Source organism: Cryptotermes secundus, unplaced genomic scaffold (genome assembly GCF_002891405.2).
Source record: "Cryptotermes secundus unplaced genomic scaffold, Csec_1.0 scaffold1147, whole genome shotgun sequence".
In the NCBI taxonomy this organism is placed as follows: domain Eukaryota; kingdom Metazoa; phylum Arthropoda; class Insecta; order Blattodea; family Kalotermitidae; genus Cryptotermes; species Cryptotermes secundus.
Genome location: NW_019739233.1, coordinates 46730 through 65190, shown reverse-complemented (window position 1 = coordinate 65190; position 18461 = coordinate 46730). Strand labels below are relative to the sequence as shown.

General features: G+C 39.4%; 1 protein-coding gene across 1 annotated transcript in view; it reads right to left on the bottom strand.

Annotated features, from left to right (window-relative positions):
• The window catches only part of LOC111871822 (protein EFR3 homolog cmp44E), a gene marked incomplete at its 5' end in the record, with an annotated part of 61731 nt that overhangs the window by 9513 nt on the left and 33757 nt on the right, over positions 1–18461 (bottom strand). Inside the window, 2 exon segments of the mRNA XM_033754424.1 lie at positions 2084–2410; positions 14598–14726. Of these exon segments, the coding sequence (XP_033610315.1) occupies positions 2084–2410; positions 14598–14726 (456 nt within the window).

The following is an 18461-nucleotide window of genomic DNA, read 5'->3' as shown; positions in this document are numbered from 1 at the left end:
CCCATATGGGGTCGCACAGTCCGCGCGTGCGAACGTTATATAAAATTAAATTTTAACGTAGAAAATGATGTTCTACTTATGTAATTTTTGGCCACCATCTGAATGGAGGGTCTGTCTTCCCACCTGCGTCATCTGCCGGAATGTTGCCTTCGTGTGGAATTCTCAAAAAAATCCGGAAATGCAGAGTCCGATTTCGCACTTCACACACTTTGTCCGGACGATCTTTCGTCTCCCACGCGAAAAGCACACACGACACCTCAACTGCGAAGTAGAGGAAGTCGGCCTTCTATAATCGAGATATCTCCCATAAAACGGCAGGGGTTCGACCCCTGGCCGTTGATGGCGAGGTGGACCCCTTCCAGCATGTTCCGCACAAGAGCGAGATGAAATTCTCTGTGTGACAACAGGATGTAACTGTTCAGATCAAGGAGATGGAAAAATAGCTTATTTGTCCACTTCCAGGTTCGACAACAGATGCTATAACTGTTTGCCACAGTTTGCCCACAGCTTCACCTTAATAATTATTCACACTCCTCGTGCCACGCTGGTGTGGTGGTCCCCAGGTTGTCGACGAAGATGATGGGTCTTCTTCGAAATCACTTTATGATTCGCTACCTTCAACGTCACTCTCAGAATTGTCAGTACAGCAATCTGAATCGGAGTCATTGATGAGCTGAAATATGTCAGAATATTCCAAACGACATGACCACATGTTACGATCAAACTTTGAAATTACACTCGACTGAACGCTTCCAGCCACTAAGCTATTACGCTGTGTGTCGGTACGGCAACGCATGCATAAAGAATGCTAGCCTTGAACTGTATATGAACAGTACACATATTGAAGAAAGTTGTCTTCTGGGTTTAGGCACCGTGTATTCTTCGTTTTGGCCGACGTTTCGGAGGAACGTAGCGCCTCCATCTTCAGAGCAGTTGAATAGCTGCGGAGAGCAGTAGCTGTGGTGATAGGATGTGGAAGGTGCTGCTTATATACGAAGTAGGCAGGGGGGGTGGTTAGGGAGAACGGACCAATGGGAGCAGTGGAGAGCGATTAAGGCCATATATGGTGTGTGACTAAGGGAGAGGGGGATCATATGGTCTTTATCGCTCTCAATAATCTCGACAGACGTGAAACATCCTTTCCCTCAAGAGAATCCTACTAGCCACACCAGTTCTTCGTCATGTCATTGACGTCAATAGCCTGTCCTCAACCTACCGGGTTTTCTTGACTACCGCACTTCCTAGTGCTACTGACCTGAAGTTTCCTGTACTCACTGGCCGTTCCCCTCTCCCTTAGTCACACACCATATATGGCCTTAATCGCTCTCCACTGCTCCCATTGGTCCGTTCTCCCTAACCACCCCCCCTGCCTACTTCGTATATAAGCAGCACCTTCCACATCCTATCACCACAGCTACTGCTCTCCGCAGCTATTCAACTGCTCTGAAGATGGAGGCGCTACGTTCCTCCGAAACGTCGGCCAAAACGAAGAATACACGGTGCCTAAACCCAGAAGACAACTTTCTTCATTGTCATCGCCGTGAAAACCTCAAAACTTACATAGTACACATATTATTTAGCAGAGCTCTATAAATAACACGTGAGTTTATATCACTCGTCCACTGTCCTCATTCCAGAAGAAGTACGTCATTTAGACTCCGATAAACTCTATAGACACAACATCCGCTGTGTTGCCAACTTGCACAAGTGGTCATGCATCTGCCTGCATTCAAGCGTTCCGAGAACCTATGAATTCTTGTAGAGAAACTAACAAAACTGGGGAATTTCTTATTTGGAGCCAGTGTAAAAATCTTAACATGTTTTATGCAATCTGTAAATTACAATATCTGATTCTATATTATTTCGAGAAAAAAACAGCGTTTATTTCGTTCGTTTATCACAGAAATTGCAGAAATAGGAGCAAATTTAGTAAATGATTACAGTTTTTATGGCTTTATAATCGCGGGTATTTAAATTTATTCTGTATGGCTGCCATTACCGGAATTTAAATGCCCGTAGGATAAATATATGATATGATATAATATGAACATTCTGAGGAATAGATAAATGTATGTATATATACCTTCTGTACTCCAGGTGAGGATGAAACACTGTCCACTTCCATTTGAAATGAATTCAAATCTGCTGCACTGGCCCGCATCCCAGTCTCAACCCAAGAGTGCCTAGGGCCCATGCTACCACCAGGTGGGCCACCAGCCCCATAGGGTGTCACCTGCTGAAGCCTCGCCACATCAAAGCCTGCTCCTTTGAGACTCTCTGTAACAGCTAACTGATCTACCAATGTATCTGGTCCCAGCTGCGTTGGGGACAGACACACCTCTGGGTCGTAATGAACAAGCAACTCTGGCAGCAAGTGGTTAGCTCCAGCATTTCGGCGAGCTTCAATTACCTGTTAAATTTCAAATGAAATCACTCAAAAAGTACTCCTTGGAATTACAGAATAATTAGGTGAAATATCATGAAAATGAGGTGTATAATTTACCATACTTACCCAAATACATGACAAGATTCTTCACTTCTAGCTGCATTTAAAAAGGCATGTCATCTGACATGCATGAATGTAGAGTATTATGTACAGAGACAATTGTAATTCAATAATTCCATAGAAAATGAAAATCTGGATACTGTGGTTCAATATGGAAATACTTCGATAAGCAGCAGTTAGATTTTAATTATCATCACTGCCACAGTTACATGAAATTTATACATTTCGTTATTTCTAAACATCTGGCTCTCCTTTGGTGAATACTTTGTAAAGACAACATCTGGTCATGAAAACATCGATCCAACATCTTCACAACTGCTTAACCAAACTGAATTTGAAGTAAAAATATTCTCATATTGATACTAAAAGATAAAACAAAATTCAAGGTATACGTTTGCCACACATCATTTAGTTCATGGATGTACGGCAATAGCATTTGGTGACCACTAAAAATTGATTTAAGTTGCAGGATACAGCATCAGTGTTAATACTTATCAATTTACACACACTTGCTGCTATTCTTGTTAAAGATATGTTTCTTTTTCTACTTTTTACCATAAACGCAGCTACATGTCTACATGGGGTAGGTCAATTTCTTCAACTCATTCCCATTCCAACCATCCTGTCATGTTTAACTGCACGACTTTGGTTAACCTTTAAATTTCACAGGTATGGGTTATCCAAAAACCTGATATGTCCTCTATGCTGGAGAAGTGACTGATCTGGTAGGTCTCTATCACATGCAAATTTTGTATATGTTACACAGTGAATACAACTTGGAAAAATTCAGTCTGCTTCATGAAATTCACAGTACATATCAGAACCCCACATATATAGTATTCTGGGAAATAAAATATTTCTGAACTCTAAAATAAAGATAACCTTAAATGAAGAGCACAGCTTAAGCAAGAGAAACTGAGATCTAAATTATGCAAAATTTTGAATCAAGACTATTAATTATGTATGTCATTGCATATAAGATCTTAATTTAGAACACATTTAGACCCACATACAAATTTGTGAGAATGCCCCTGCAACATAGACATTCCCCCTAAAAGACATGTTTATAGAAAAACACTTTAGAACATTAATATTCCATGATGACTACTGGCCACAGTATTACTTACACGCATGCATGCGCACGCGCGCGCGCACACACACACACACACACACACACACATATATATTGTACAGGGTGGGCCAGACTCAATTAGGCAGTTTTTGATCATTAATAACTAACAAATCCAACAACACACGGGATAATGGGAAAGTACCTTTTGTTGTCGATAGATGGCAGCATCATACGGTATGCTGTGAACGAGGTCAATACTTTGCCTACTTAGTGCGCATCGAGGAAACGTCATGGCCAGTAGACGGTTGTCTCTTGAGCAGCGTGTAAAATGTGTGCACCTTTTCTCAGTTACTAACAATGTATCAGAAGTCCAGTGCAGGATGTTGGAAGAGTCTGGACCACCAGCAGTACACAGGGACACAATCGTCCGAATAAACAATCAGTTTGATGAAACTGCCAGTGCTCTGAATCCCAAGAATCCTGGTCAGCCGAGAACTGTCCGAACTGCTGACACACAAGAACATGCTGCTGCGGAACTGGCATCATCTCCTCAGAAATCGAAGTCTACCCGCCGTTTGTCGGCCCTACTGGACATTTCGAGGACAAGTTTGTGGAGAGTTTTGAGTGACATGAAGCTGACGCCATACAATCCACAGCTTATTCACGTTCTTAATGAGGACAACTTCGACAGGTGACTTGAGTTCGCCGAGTTGATGCTGACCAAGTTTCAGGAGAACCCAGACCTTGTCCGGAATACTGTCTGGACTGATGAGGCCAAATTTCACACATCAGGATCGGTCAACAAACACAACTGCATGTTTTGGCGGCCAGAGAACCCCAGTGCCATCATTGAATATGATTTCCAGTCCCCGGGAGTGATGGTGTGGGGCGGCATGACGTACGAAGGACTGATTGGCCCGTTCTTCCTTGAAGGTTGCGTCACGGGGAAAACCTACCTAAAGTTGCTGGGGGAAAGTGTCATCCCAGAACTTCAGAGGAGAGAGAATTTTGATGAACTGTGGTGGCAGCAAGATGGGGCCCCACCACACTTCACCAATATTGTTCAGGCGTTCTTGCAGCAAGCTTTTCCCTCAACGCTGGATTGGCCGTCGAGGGCCTGTGGAGTGGCCAGCCCGATCATCTGACATCACCCCACCAGACTTTTTCCTTTGGGGTTACCTCAAAGACAAGGTGTACGCTAATCCCACTGACAGTGTGAAACATCTGCATGAGGTGGTTGTTCATGTGTTCAATAAAGTTACGGTGAGTATGTGTAGAAAGGCGTGTGAAAATGTTGATTTGCGTCTGTAAGCCTGTGTTGACTTAGGTGGTGCCCAGGTTGACCAGCATCTTGAAAATCAATGACTTATGTGTGTGCGATTCCATTTTTGTAACCATTGCAACTGTTAACATTTATCAATAAAAATAACATCTAATTAAAAACTGCCTAATTGAGTCTGGCCCACCCTGTACTATGGCATAACATCCAACATCAAATGCTAAACCGTCCGACACATAAGACATTCTGACCTCAAGCATTTAACAGAAGGAAAGAAAAAATGATATACAATTCTTTATTGGAGTCCGTTGTTACACAACAACATAACGGTCAAGGTTAATATTACCTTAGCTACGTGTTTCGGCTTTTAAAGCCATCATCGGGCAAACACATGATTACTATATTCACACACTATGGAACTGCAATTTCATTGTGACAGTAAAGCTGGATACTTGATAACTGTTACACTATAAAATACAAGGTATAAAAATACAATGAATTATAAACTTATTATACAAACTAAAGTTATGGAATAAATATTTTATTCTTCATGTGATATTGCATATCATGAAGTCAGTTGTTGCAATCGTGTTGTATTGCCGTGGACATAATGGTATATTGAAGACTTGTATACATATAGTAAACTTGGAGGCCCGTGGTACAGATGCAACTGCAGTTGCAATCTATATAGCCTATGGAGCGGACAAAATACACTGTAAGATGAGGCACTGGCTAAACAATTAATGTCAAATAATATTACATCTATACCACAGGCCTCCAAGCAGTTTACTATATGTGTACAAGTCTTGAATATACTGCTGTATGTCCGCGGGAATATAACAAGATTGCAACAACCAATTTTATGATTTGCAATATCACATGAAGAGTCTTTAACCATATTTTATTCCATAACTTTAGTTTTTATAATAAGTTTATAATTCATTGTATTTTTATACCTTGTATTTTATAATGTAACAGTTATCAAGTATCCAGTTTTACTATCACAATGGAATTACAGTTCAATACTGTGTGAATATAGTAATCATGTGTTTTGGCTGATGATGGCTTTAAAAGTCAAAACATGTAACTAAGGTAATGTTGACCTTGACCATTATGTTGTTGTGTTATAACAGACTCCAATAAAGAATTGTATATAATAACACAACAGGATGCACGGAAAAAGTCTTATTACGTGCTTCATGTGCCAAGAGAGGGGGCACATGGTAGCCTAGTTCGTTGAGGCACTATGCTACAAGCCAGAAGGTCGCGGGTTCAAGTCCCGATGAGGTCATTGGATTTTTTTCAATTGACCTGATCCTTCCGGCCGCACTATGGCCCTGGGGTCGACTCAGCCTCTAACAGAAATGAGTACCAGGAAAATTAATGGAATGTTCATGGGGGTAAAGGGTGGCCAGTATGTAGGGCTGACAACCTTGCTGCCATCTCGGAGTTGATTGTCTAGAAAATGTAGGAACCTCAACATCTCACAACCCTATGAGCCTCCACAGCCTGTTACAGGGATACTTTTACTTTTTTATGTGCCAACAGAGGGTTATATCTGACTGTTATAGATACTTTCAGTTGGCAACTTTCAGTGCAGATTCATTATCAACTTCCATTCAATTCACCGAGTATTTACAGAAATACAAACACAACATGCAGACAAGACAGACATGAAACTATTCATTTAATGTACTTTATGCAGTGAGTGTGTAATAAGCACAGCCCAGATTTTGATGACATGTCATCTTTTTTTTCTTTGTATCCTATGCGATGCTCTTAAATATATAAATCTCGGATATGAGCTGCTGGTTACAGAAATGTAAATTTTATAGGTTTGTCATTTTTTGACATTTTTAGGTTTAAGGTCTTTTTTTATTTTGGGGGCAATTTTTTGGTAAATTTTTGGACTTTTAAGGGCATTTCTTGTCATTTTTTGCCATTTTAGGGAATTTTTCTTCATATGTTTTCTGAAATGTAAATAACATGGAAGCGAAGTGTTCTTTCTTTCCTCCTTTAGGTCATTTTTCTGGATTTTTTCGGTCATGGTTTAAATATTTTCAGGTCATCAAAATCCGGGCCCTGGTAATAAGTAAAAGTGGCACCCTCACTTTCCACTTTTGCAAACCACCCCAAGCTTCTCAAACTTCTTATAATGCAGCTCATACATTCATTTTAAGTTGCTCTTATTATCTGACAATTCAATGAATTTTTTTTAACTGACCTAATCCTACCAGCAGCACTAGGCCCTGGGGTTTACTCAGCCTCTAACAGAAATGAGTACCAGGAATTAATTTAATAATTTTCCTGGGGAGTAAAGCACGGCTGGCGTGTAAGGCTAACAATCTTACCGCCATTTTTGAGCCAATTGTCTACATAGTGTGGGACCTTTAACGTTTCACAACCCTATGGGCCTTCACAGCCTGTTACAGGGATAGGTTTACTTTTTTTTTCTTTTACTCTTGTAACATTCTCGGATGGCTCAAATTTATTTTTTCAGAATACCACTATAGCCCCTTAAAATCTGGACATCTGAATACCACTTATTGATTAATTCTCGCAATATAAAATTTACATCAGATGCAAAGCTTTTCTTTCATATCATAATATTTCATAAACGAGGATGTTTCATGGTTAACCTTAACTTTACATTTCCCTGAAGATATAAGCACCAGTAACAAAATTCTTTTATGCACTGCTGGAGGCAATAATGGATTCAATGCCTGGCAGGCATCCATGTGCCCCACTTCTGTGCATTAGAACCAGTACAAGATGACATAAGACCTTGTCGCTCCTAGCACAGAACAGCACTGTATCAGCAAATCTGTACTGAAAGGGAAAGTGAAACCAGCAGAAATTCTTTGCAGGTTAAATAAATAGCATGATTGGTACAATAAGTTTCCTGAAGGCCATAATGAGTCTTGAACCTACCATGTTCAGCCAACAGCTGTATATGACATGAACATCCACTGCATCGAAGAGCTGAATTTGTGAAACAGGCAAATTACACTGTATGATATTGCATCCAATGGTGACACAAGTGTTGAAATAATTATCCATGAATGTTTATTTTCAAGGAAGTTGGGATAATTCAGTCAGCATAGTGATGGGCTGGATGGCCTGGGTTCAATTCCCAGCAGTGCAAGATTTTTCCCCACTCCACACTGTCCAACTCTGCGGCCCAGCCTCCTTTCCAGTGGGTACCAGGAGGTTCTTCCCTAGGGGTAAAGCAGCAGGGGCATGAAGCTGACCACTCACCTCCATCTAGTGGTGAAGTCAAGAAAGGTGTTGCTATAACTCCACTCCCCTATATGTCTTCAAAGTATAGTGCTTACTCGTAACTAATTAAGCACAGGGACAACTTCATGATACATGGGAGCACTACTTCACTCCAGAGTGAAAGCAGTTCAGCACAGAATATCATCACATTGGATCTCCACCGATCAAAAAATTCAAGACACAGCTGTCAGCTGACAAGGTTGTGGGAAGTGTGTTTTCGGATTCAGGAGTGATTCATGTTGACTTTCCTCCACATGGTGTAACAGTTAATGCATAGTATACAATAATTTGCTTCACAGTGATGTGCACCAGGCAATTTGAAAGAAATGATGCAAGAAACTGTTAGAGAAGGATATCCTACTGCATGATACAAGTCATCCACATACAGCAAATTTGATGGAGGTGACAATGGCAACAATGTGTTGGGAAATCATCAGCACCATCCTTACAGCCCTGAAGTAGAGCCCAGTTGTGCCACTATTGCATCAGCCATTTTCCAGTGGTCAAAACAGACTCCTACAGAAGCGTTCACAGCGGCCATGGAATCACAGCATCGACGTTGTGAAAAATGTGTATGGCTGCAGGGAGATTACGTTGAAAAGTGACAGAAGTTTCAAATTTTTTGTATGATTATTGTGTAAGAAAAAAATCGGAGACCTTAGAACTTGAACGCACAACGTATGTAGGGCAGAAACTAACACTGTGAAAACCATGAGAAATCTATGCACGATTTGGTCCTCAAACAGGAGAATTTGAAGTTTACTATCTTCTGGGATGTGACACCATGTATTCTGGTGGATTGCTATTGATGATTTTGAAGAATGTACTGCTATCATCTATACAGTAGAAGATAGAGTCATTTTTCCAAAACTTTGGTATTAACCTAACAGATTATATGGCATAAAAACCAAAATACAGTAGGATTCATAAAAAAAATATATATTTCCTGTTCCATTAATTGACAGCACTAAACGATGCAAAACCCCACTCAGGATATCCAGGGTCCCATCCATAATTTTAACCTAGCACCTCTAAATACAAGTTCAGAGAATTATCTCTAGAACAACCTGTTTAGCGGATATCCATTCCAGTGTAAATTATGCCAAAAACAGATCACTAAGCTGTACAATCCCTCTGTTCATAGATGTATATGAGGGGAAGCAAACACTCTTACAGCAAACAAAATACACTTGTATCTCTGGGAGAATGACTTTTCTTACACTAACTCAAGGTTGTCAATAAGTGGGAGTTATTCAAAATTAAATCAAGAAACTGCTTATGTTCTTATGAAACATACTGTATTAAAAGTGTTAAAAGAAAAGACTAGACATTTTAATGGGGTACAGCAATCACTTAACCTTTAAATGTCAGACTTTTGAAATGGTGGTAGCTTGAGCTGGCTAAAGTTTGTTTAAATGCTCGTTGCTCTGTGTTTAAATGTCCATTCCTGTTAGGGTGCTTGCACTGTATTTGAAAATGCTGTATCTTATACAATATTTATGATAAATGAATGGAATTAATTTGTTTTTATCGGCAAAGAACACAGTGTCACATATTATAACATAAGACTTGAAAATATGTAGAAAAAAGTTATAAATTATTTTTAAATTTGTCTTGTACTTTTGATGCGTACTGTAAAAATAGTTTCCCACTTCTTCACATAGTAGTTCTGCATTATAAAACCATTCCTGCTTGTAACACTTGAAATATTTTTGCATTTGTCAGAGCCATAAAAGAGTTAGAAGCAATAAAGTCATTTGGTTCTCTGCTGGCAAGTTTCACATCTTTGTTTTACTCTTCAGATATTCCAGTGTTTTGACTCAAGGACAGAATAATGAAAACATGTCCTTTCAAGAAAGGCTAGAGGAAATATTCATGGTTCCCTACTTCAGTGACAAGCCATGCCATTGCAGCTGCTAGAGAATTTTGCCCTTTCTATGGTTGCAACCCAATGCTTGCATCAGAATTGAGATACATAGTGCATTCAGTTTTCTGTGAGTTCATAGTGATTTTGAATACTGCAGTTTCATTTTATCATACAATGGCAGTGAAAAATTGTTTGGAAGATGATGAAATTCAAAGGCAGTTGAAATGCAAGATATATGACATGGGACTGTGCTTTCTCAGGTGCTTCAAGAAGTATCACATAAAGGCAAGATTCAGTTACATGACGCAGGGGTTGAAGCCTGTATGTACGTCAAGCACAAAACAACAAAAAATGTACGTGTATTCAGTGCACTTCAGACATTAAAGGTTAAATGACTAAATAAGTCCCAGTCGACAGATGTTCAGAAACCCTTTTTTTAACACTATGTATAATTGATTAAATAAATGTTAACTATCATCATCCAAACAGCCCCTTTTGATCCACAGAGTTCCTTAGAAGATTCTGCAAGATTTGCCTATTCCTGGCCATGTGTCATGAACTAGACCCTTTGGTTTTCACTTCTTTGGATTTTGCAACAATAATTTTTTATGGAGCAAGGCTATCAGCCTTGCGTCCAACCCCCAGCCTGGAGGACAAGGTTTCAGTACTTATGTACCCCAGTGACAAAGTGGCCCAATCACAGCCCCCAGGCCCCAGGTTGCCATTTTGTCACCTTCTACCACTCAGAGGGTTATGGTGGAGGTATTCTAATACACACCTCCACACGAAGTAATTTTCTTATATACCGTACTTACGCATGTATAGGCTGCACATTTTTTGCCAAAAATTCAAGAGGAAAATATTCGAAATATTCGAAATCACACTTCATTTAAAAAAAATTATATTCATAATTAGTAATACAGGGTGTTCAAAGATCGAGGAAACCGGGGCAGCAGTGTAGAGCAGATGGAACGTTTCTCCGTGACTACTGTGCCCCTCCCCGCTAGCAAGAGTGCAGTCGTGTCGCTGATACCCTTACATCAGTTTCTGTACATGCACACATTTATAAGAATACTGTAAAAAGATAACACAAACTTACCATGCTTTATAACAGGTGCTGAAAGTGACCCCCTTCTGCTTGCAAACATGCTTCGCATCGCATGAATAAATTATGCGACACTTTCTGAAGTTGGTCCACGGTAATTGAACCATATTACTGTTGATCACTTGACTCATTACTGACAATGTCACTCTCGCTCGAAGTTTCGCTGTCAGGTGATGTCAGCCATACAGCATCATCTTCAGTCCCGTCCATTACATTGGAAATGGATGTGACTTTAAAACTTTTGGAAACCATTTCTTCTCATATGGTGTTCCATGCAGCCACAATCCACTCACACATTTGACTTAATGAAGGTTTCTTCAATCGTCCAGTCGGCGTCATCTCCGTGGAACCGCATCTCCAGTCCCGGTAAAAGCGCCGCAAATGAGACTTGAAAGGACGGTTTATTGACACGTCAAGTGGTTGTAACATGCCAGTCATCCCCCATGGTATCACAACCATATCACTTTTCTCCTGCCTCATCTTCACTTTCACATTTTCAGTTAAATGACTTCGAAAACTGTCAACCACTAACATTGACTGCTGACGTAAAAGTGCGTCTGGGCGCCGAAACCACACTGATTTCAACCAATCCAGATAGAGCTCTTCTGTCATCCATCCTTTTTCTTGAACTCTCACCAAAATTCCCGGTGGAAGCTTTTCTTTCGGCAATGTTTTGCGTTTGAAGATTACAAATGGTGGTAGTTTGTTTCCATCAGCAGTGATACCAAGCATTACGGTACACCGAAGCTTTTCTGCTCCTGCAGTCCGCACATGCACTGTTTTTTCGCCTGCTTTGTTCACTGTACTTTCACCCGGCATTTCAAAGAACACAGGAGTTTCATCAACATTTCCAATAGCTCCCATGGTGTAGTTGTGCGTCTTTCTTAATTTCAGGACATGTTTTTGAAATGCAAGCAGTTTCTCCTGGTATGTGTCGGGAAGGCGCTGCGCTATTGACGTCCGTTGCCGAATTACAAGATCATGTCGGGCCATAAAGCGCCTTGCCCATCCATAACTTCCCTTAAATTCATTACGAGGAATTTTCATTCTGTCCGCTATTTTGAGGCCTTCAAATTGAATCATTTCCACAGACACTGAAAATCCATCCGCCCGTGTATTACGCACGTATCGCAAAAGTTTATTTTCAAGTTCTGGAAATTTAGCTTTCTTTCCGCGGAAAGATTGTCGATTTTGTGACGTTTTTTCAAGGGCATCTTTCGTTAGTATCCATCTTCGCACATTTTTTTCGTCAACGTCGAATTTTCTCCCTGCTGCTCGATTTCCGTGTTCTTGTGCATAACGCACCACTTGAAGTTTAAATTTAGACGTATAACCTGCTCTTACTCGACCCATGTTTCACTCAGAACTAACCAGGCAAGTCAAGTAAAGGCGAAAAGGTTATAACTCTCCCCCGCAATGCCTTTGTTCCGAGCGGTACCGTTATTTTCGCTAGTTGCGAACTTAGGAATGTTAAACGTTGCCAAATTTCGGAATAATTTCTACTCCTGAAATAATATTCCAAGAAAATTATTTTTTCTATAATTTCTGTCTGAAAATTGTGCTGCGGCCTATACACACACGCAGCCTATACATGCGTAAATACGGTATGTACTTGTAAGACTCTTTCTACATAAATGTGCAGTTACATAATGAATAACCTCAAATTAAGTTTCCAAGAAAAATAACAACATATGAAGTAAACAGGATGGTTTTGCAGGAATTACTGCCAACAGAAAGAGTATGCCAGTACTGACTGCCATTCTGAACTCATTCATAATAAACTCAGGCATGAGTTATGGAAAGTTAAACATTCCTGATATTAAGTGCATATTATTTACTAGAATAAAATTTACTAAATGCAGGAAAATAATATATCTGACTTGGACCAGAGAAAATATTCACTAAATATGAATGAGACATACAATTAACAATGGCCAACACAGAGTTTGTATAATTACTGATAACTTCTATTAGAAGAAAGGCTACAAGGTCTGGATACATGAATTCATTGTAACTGTAGTAGTGTCATGGTGCAGACAGGCCAGCAACTAATTCACCACAACATGTCTGATACAGACAGATGATTTAAATAGTTCACCAACCGCCATGACCTGAGAATTAATTCTTGTTAATGTGACCCTTGTTAACATGAAAAAGGAACTAAGCATAACCAGTTTTTAAAAATATTGTATTTTAGCATCATACCATGTACAAAATACTTCATTCAGTTTCAGTCTCACAATATATGTTTAATTCTAAGATAAATACAGGCTTTCTACACTATGGCATGTTTTGGGCACTCCTTCTGGCCAACATCAGGCAGTACTCATGCGGTCCCTCTCAACTTTCTCCACTATCCAGCTTCCACTGGCCAGTGTTTACAATGCAGGTCTTAGTTATAGACTTAACCAATTACTGTAAATTATGTAAACTCTGCCTTAATTTCCTGAAGGGTATCTATTATTCACAATACAAGCATATTTCAATTTTGCATAAGCCTTAAAAATTGTTTTTATATTGCTACTTTGGTTTCAATTAAAATGAAAAAGAGACAGGATAACTTGAACCAGTTAAAATTACACCTATTGGCCTAATTTTAGCTAGTTCAAGTTACTTCAATTTTGTATCAGCCTTAAAATTGTTTTTATATAGCTACTTTGGTTTCAATTAAATTAAAATAGATAGGATAACTTTAACTAGCTAAAATAAATTTGATTTGTTTCATTCTGGTCCATCACACTAACAATATTATAAAAAGATACAACAGTTCCATCCAGTGTGACTGGTGAAGATTTTTCTTATTTAAATTCTTCATGGCCTTACATGTTTCGGTCCTTAGAGACCATCACAACAGGAACATCGATACAGTTTGGAAACCACTATTACAATAGGTGTTCTGAGTGTTAAAATACATATACATACAATGCTGACAACACACAAATGGATACAAAATCCAAAGTTTCCACAACTACAGCGGCTTTCTTGATACATATATTTTTTTTTTAATTTTTCAGTTAAGTTATAATTATCAATGTCCTCCTGATGATGGTCTCTAAGGACCAAAACATGTAAGGGCATGAAGAACTGAAATAAGAAACATCTTCACCAGTCACACTGGACAGAACTGATTTATCTTTTTATAGCTAAAATAAGACCAAGAGTGGCCTAATTTTAATTACACTTATATTGTAAATAATGGATACCCTTTGGGAAATCAGGACAAAGTTCATATAATTTACAGTATTTGTTTAAGCCTAATAACTAAAGACCTGCATTGTACACAACACTACAAACTTCCCCAATTGTAAATAGTGGCCAATGGAGAGGGGACAGCAGAGAGAGATGAGAGGGACTTTATAAGTACTGCCTGATGATAGCCAGAAATAGTAGCCAAAACATGTTGTAGTGTAGAAACTGTGTAATTATCTTAGAATGAAACATAAATTGTGAGACTGAAACTGGGGCACTTCTGAGAAAATTCAAACATACCTTTTCTGCATACTCCATCAGTGGAGTAATAGAAACAACACTGGGGATCAATATGAGCAGGCTTGCCACCACAGCATGCAGGTTATACTTCTGAGCAGCACTCAGTGATCCATTTGTAAGTGCAGTGTCCTGAAAGCATCCAATTCATCAATAACAAAATTTCTTTACTAATTAAAAAGTTGACATTTTTCATGAGGTGAACCTAACAATAGAAGAATAAAATGAAGAAGGTATCTATGACAATAAGTCTGAACAACATAATATTCAGCTTCATCTAACATTAACATCTATGTATATCACAGTCCGTCAACAATGCAACAATTGTTCCATTTGTATTTATTCTTCCAATTTCATCATTTAACACTTAACACAACATGTTTTGGCCACAGATGGCCATCTTCAGGTGTCCCAATGTATCAAAACTGCTACACTGCTCTAATGTGCGCTAAAGCCACACACTGCAGTCCACTCATAAGGGGCATCGTCCACTTGTTTACAGCCGTGTAATTTATTCCAGATATTTTATTTCAGCAGCTTGTTTTTATGTTTCGCTAGCCTGTTGTTTTGCTATGTCTGCAGTCTGCAATATGCCCCTTGCTTGTGTGTTGTTCCCTCTAGCAGTGTGTGGTGTTGTTGCATTACAGATGGACTGCGATATACATAGATTTTAATTAAAGACTTGCAACAGAATGCTGAAATACAGAATTCACCAAACATCATTTAATTATGTACCATTAATCTGAATTTAGAAGATAAAGCTACTCATGAAAGACATTTATACGAGGGTTGGAGCTTTAATAGTGGCAACACTGCTGTAGAGACACCATGCAATGGAACCAAATAATGCCACTTATACCACACATTAGATACATACCTACCTTACCTCAGAGAAAATTGACTCTCCCTTCCCACATCACGTGCATGTGCAGTGACGAGAAGAACAGAGCCTCATGTTAGCTGGCGGTCTAATGTAGTGTTGTCACGATGGTTTCGAAACAGGAACAACGAAGTTGGATAAAGATTGAATGTGCCAGAGGCTGTACAAAATGACAGTGTCATGAACGTCTTCAAGAGGTTTGCGGGGAATCTGCATTGCCTTACAAAACAGTGGCAACGTGGGTAAAAGCCTTCAACGAGGGACACCAAATTGTGGCAGACACGCGTCAGCCAGGTCATCCTAGTGTCAGTGAAGAAGTGTATGCTCTTTCTGTGTTACTGGAGAGTGACCGATGCCATACAATTCGTGAGCTGGCCCGAGAGACACGATTAGCATATACGACTGTGCTTCACATTCTGAAGGAACGCCTGGGCATGAGAAAAATTGCATCACGATGGGTTCCGCATGATTTAACAGAAATGCAGAAAGGGCTACGATACAACACTGCTCCTAACCACTTGGAGCGCTATGAGCATGAAGGAGAGGCTTTCTTATGCCGTATCATTATGCTGGATGAGACATGGGCAAAATCGTACGAGCCGCAAATGAAATGCTAATCGTACGAATGGTGTCATTACACGTCACCACGAAAATCAAAAGTTTGTCAGAACCCCAGCAATGTGAAAGTTATGGTGATTCTCGTGTATGACTGTGATGGTGTTATCCTAATGCATACCGTTCCCCAACAGCAGACCGTCAGTGCGCAGTATTACTTTTCATTTTTGGAACACATCCTGCAACCAGCTTTGAGAAAGAAGCGGTGACACTTTCTGCAGAACCTACCCATCATTTTGCAGGACAATGCTTGGCTGTATGCAGTGCAAGCTGTGGCTGATTTGTTCGATTCATGGGGCTGGGAAGTGCTGTACCATCCACCATACTCCCCAGACTTAAGCCCTTGTGAGTTGGACTTGATTCCTAAGATGAAGGAACCACTTCGTGGCATTCGCTTCAGAACTGTTCCAGAGATTCTTCAGGCAGGAGATCACTCCATTCGAACTATCAACACAACAGGCGCTGCTAAAGGTATCCTACGACTTGCACACCGCTGGCAACGGGTTGTACACAGTGCTGGTGACTACATTGAAGGACAGTAAAACTTTGAAACACGCATCTATTCTGTATCAGTTGTAAATAAGTACTTGCCACTATTAGAGTTCCAACCCTCGTCTATGGATGAATGAATCAGTATATTTCTTGGTTTAAAATGATACATTAAGGGCACAGCATAAAAAGAAATGAAATTACACAATTATGAATGGTGAGTGGTGTGACTGATCTCCCCTCATTGTTAATTAATGTAAGTGTGAAACAGCATAAGATTTTGCCTGGTTCCCAGGTAGACAGCAGACTGAAATAAGATGGTCATTCTCTGTAAGCAACCATTTTTGATGAACAACGTAGAGAGAAAGAGACCCTCATGTACAGTCAAAGCCTGCCACCTAGTTGGAAAAGTTTCACATTTTCTTGCCTTTTGAACTGGGAGTAGGGGTACAGTTTAAAATCTTCACATGTTGACCAAATATTCTATTGTGAGACCTAATTATAATGTGTTTTCATAGATGCAAAGTTATTTAATGGGAAACCACATATAATAAATACCTAAATTACCTATAATAAATTATATTAATTTGAAGTTTTGAAATTTTTGTGAGAGGTCCTGGGCAGTGACTGCTTAGCACTGAGTCTAGAAGGAACTAAAAGTGAGTATACAAAAGCAGGTTGGGTGGTGGAGTTGAGAAGTCTGGGCTATACAATCTGATGGCAGTGAGCTTTACTTCATCATGAGCGGAGTTGACTGTGTATTGATTCAAGGAGTTAATAAACCTGTAGCTGCAAATTCCATGTGTCAAAGTGCTGGAAATTCTGCTATTTTAATGGGAATAACTTACTCTGAATCAACTTAATTCTTGTTCTCTTTCTTTCACCTACTTGTGTTACCTTATTGCCACCACAAATCATGACCTCTCCCTCAAGCCAAATCAACACAAAAACCTGGGATACAGAACCTTATATCTCTGTGAGTTATATTTGGCAATGTAGTCACTGAACCCTAACACCATAGTGTGTACGTACATACATTCCTGAAGAAGGAATCCTGTTAAGCTGATTATGCCAAGAGGAAGTTGGAAGTGGGCAGAGGAGGAGGAGGAGGAGGGGGAGAAGGACAGTGAGTACAGCAGGCTGAAAGGAATGTGGGGGAAAGGAGAAACAGACTATTCTAAAACAGCATCCCAACACATACCTCACCAGGACCAGAGGGTCCAACACATTATGGATCATTCCACATCAGACACTGCACAGAAGCAAATATTTCATGATGACTTCTGATTACATTAAACTTTTCAGTATTAACATATTTTATATAACATTATGGACTACTCCATACTGATTGAAATATTTAGGAGTAAAGGTTTAAAATATAATGTGTCGAGTTGGCTGGGTCTGGTTAGTTAAGTACTAACAGATTTTACACAACATAATGTGTAATTCCATGTCAACTCTACACAGTTTCAGTGCAAGAATATCATGGCCATCATTCTAAAAAAAATGGCAATTTTGTTGAAATTTTATCTTCCCAGACTAATTAGTTTCAGAGATGAATAATAATTCTATTGAAATTTTATCTGCCATTATTATTTTCAGACGAATAACAATTTTATGTTAGCACATACACTTCTCACTGTCCCTGTGCAACTCCATCAATGTATTAAAATTCACACTTCAAAAGTATTTGTCTTTTCTTGTTATTCGAACACTACATGTTTTGGACCAACTGGTCATCATCAGGTGTACAAATTGTACAGGATACTGCTGTCCCATTGTCATGCTGCTACACTTTGCATTTTAAAAATTTAAATTTCTTATAAGTATTTTAAAATTATTTTTAAAATGTTTTTCGAATAAAGGCCACATGAAAAATCAAT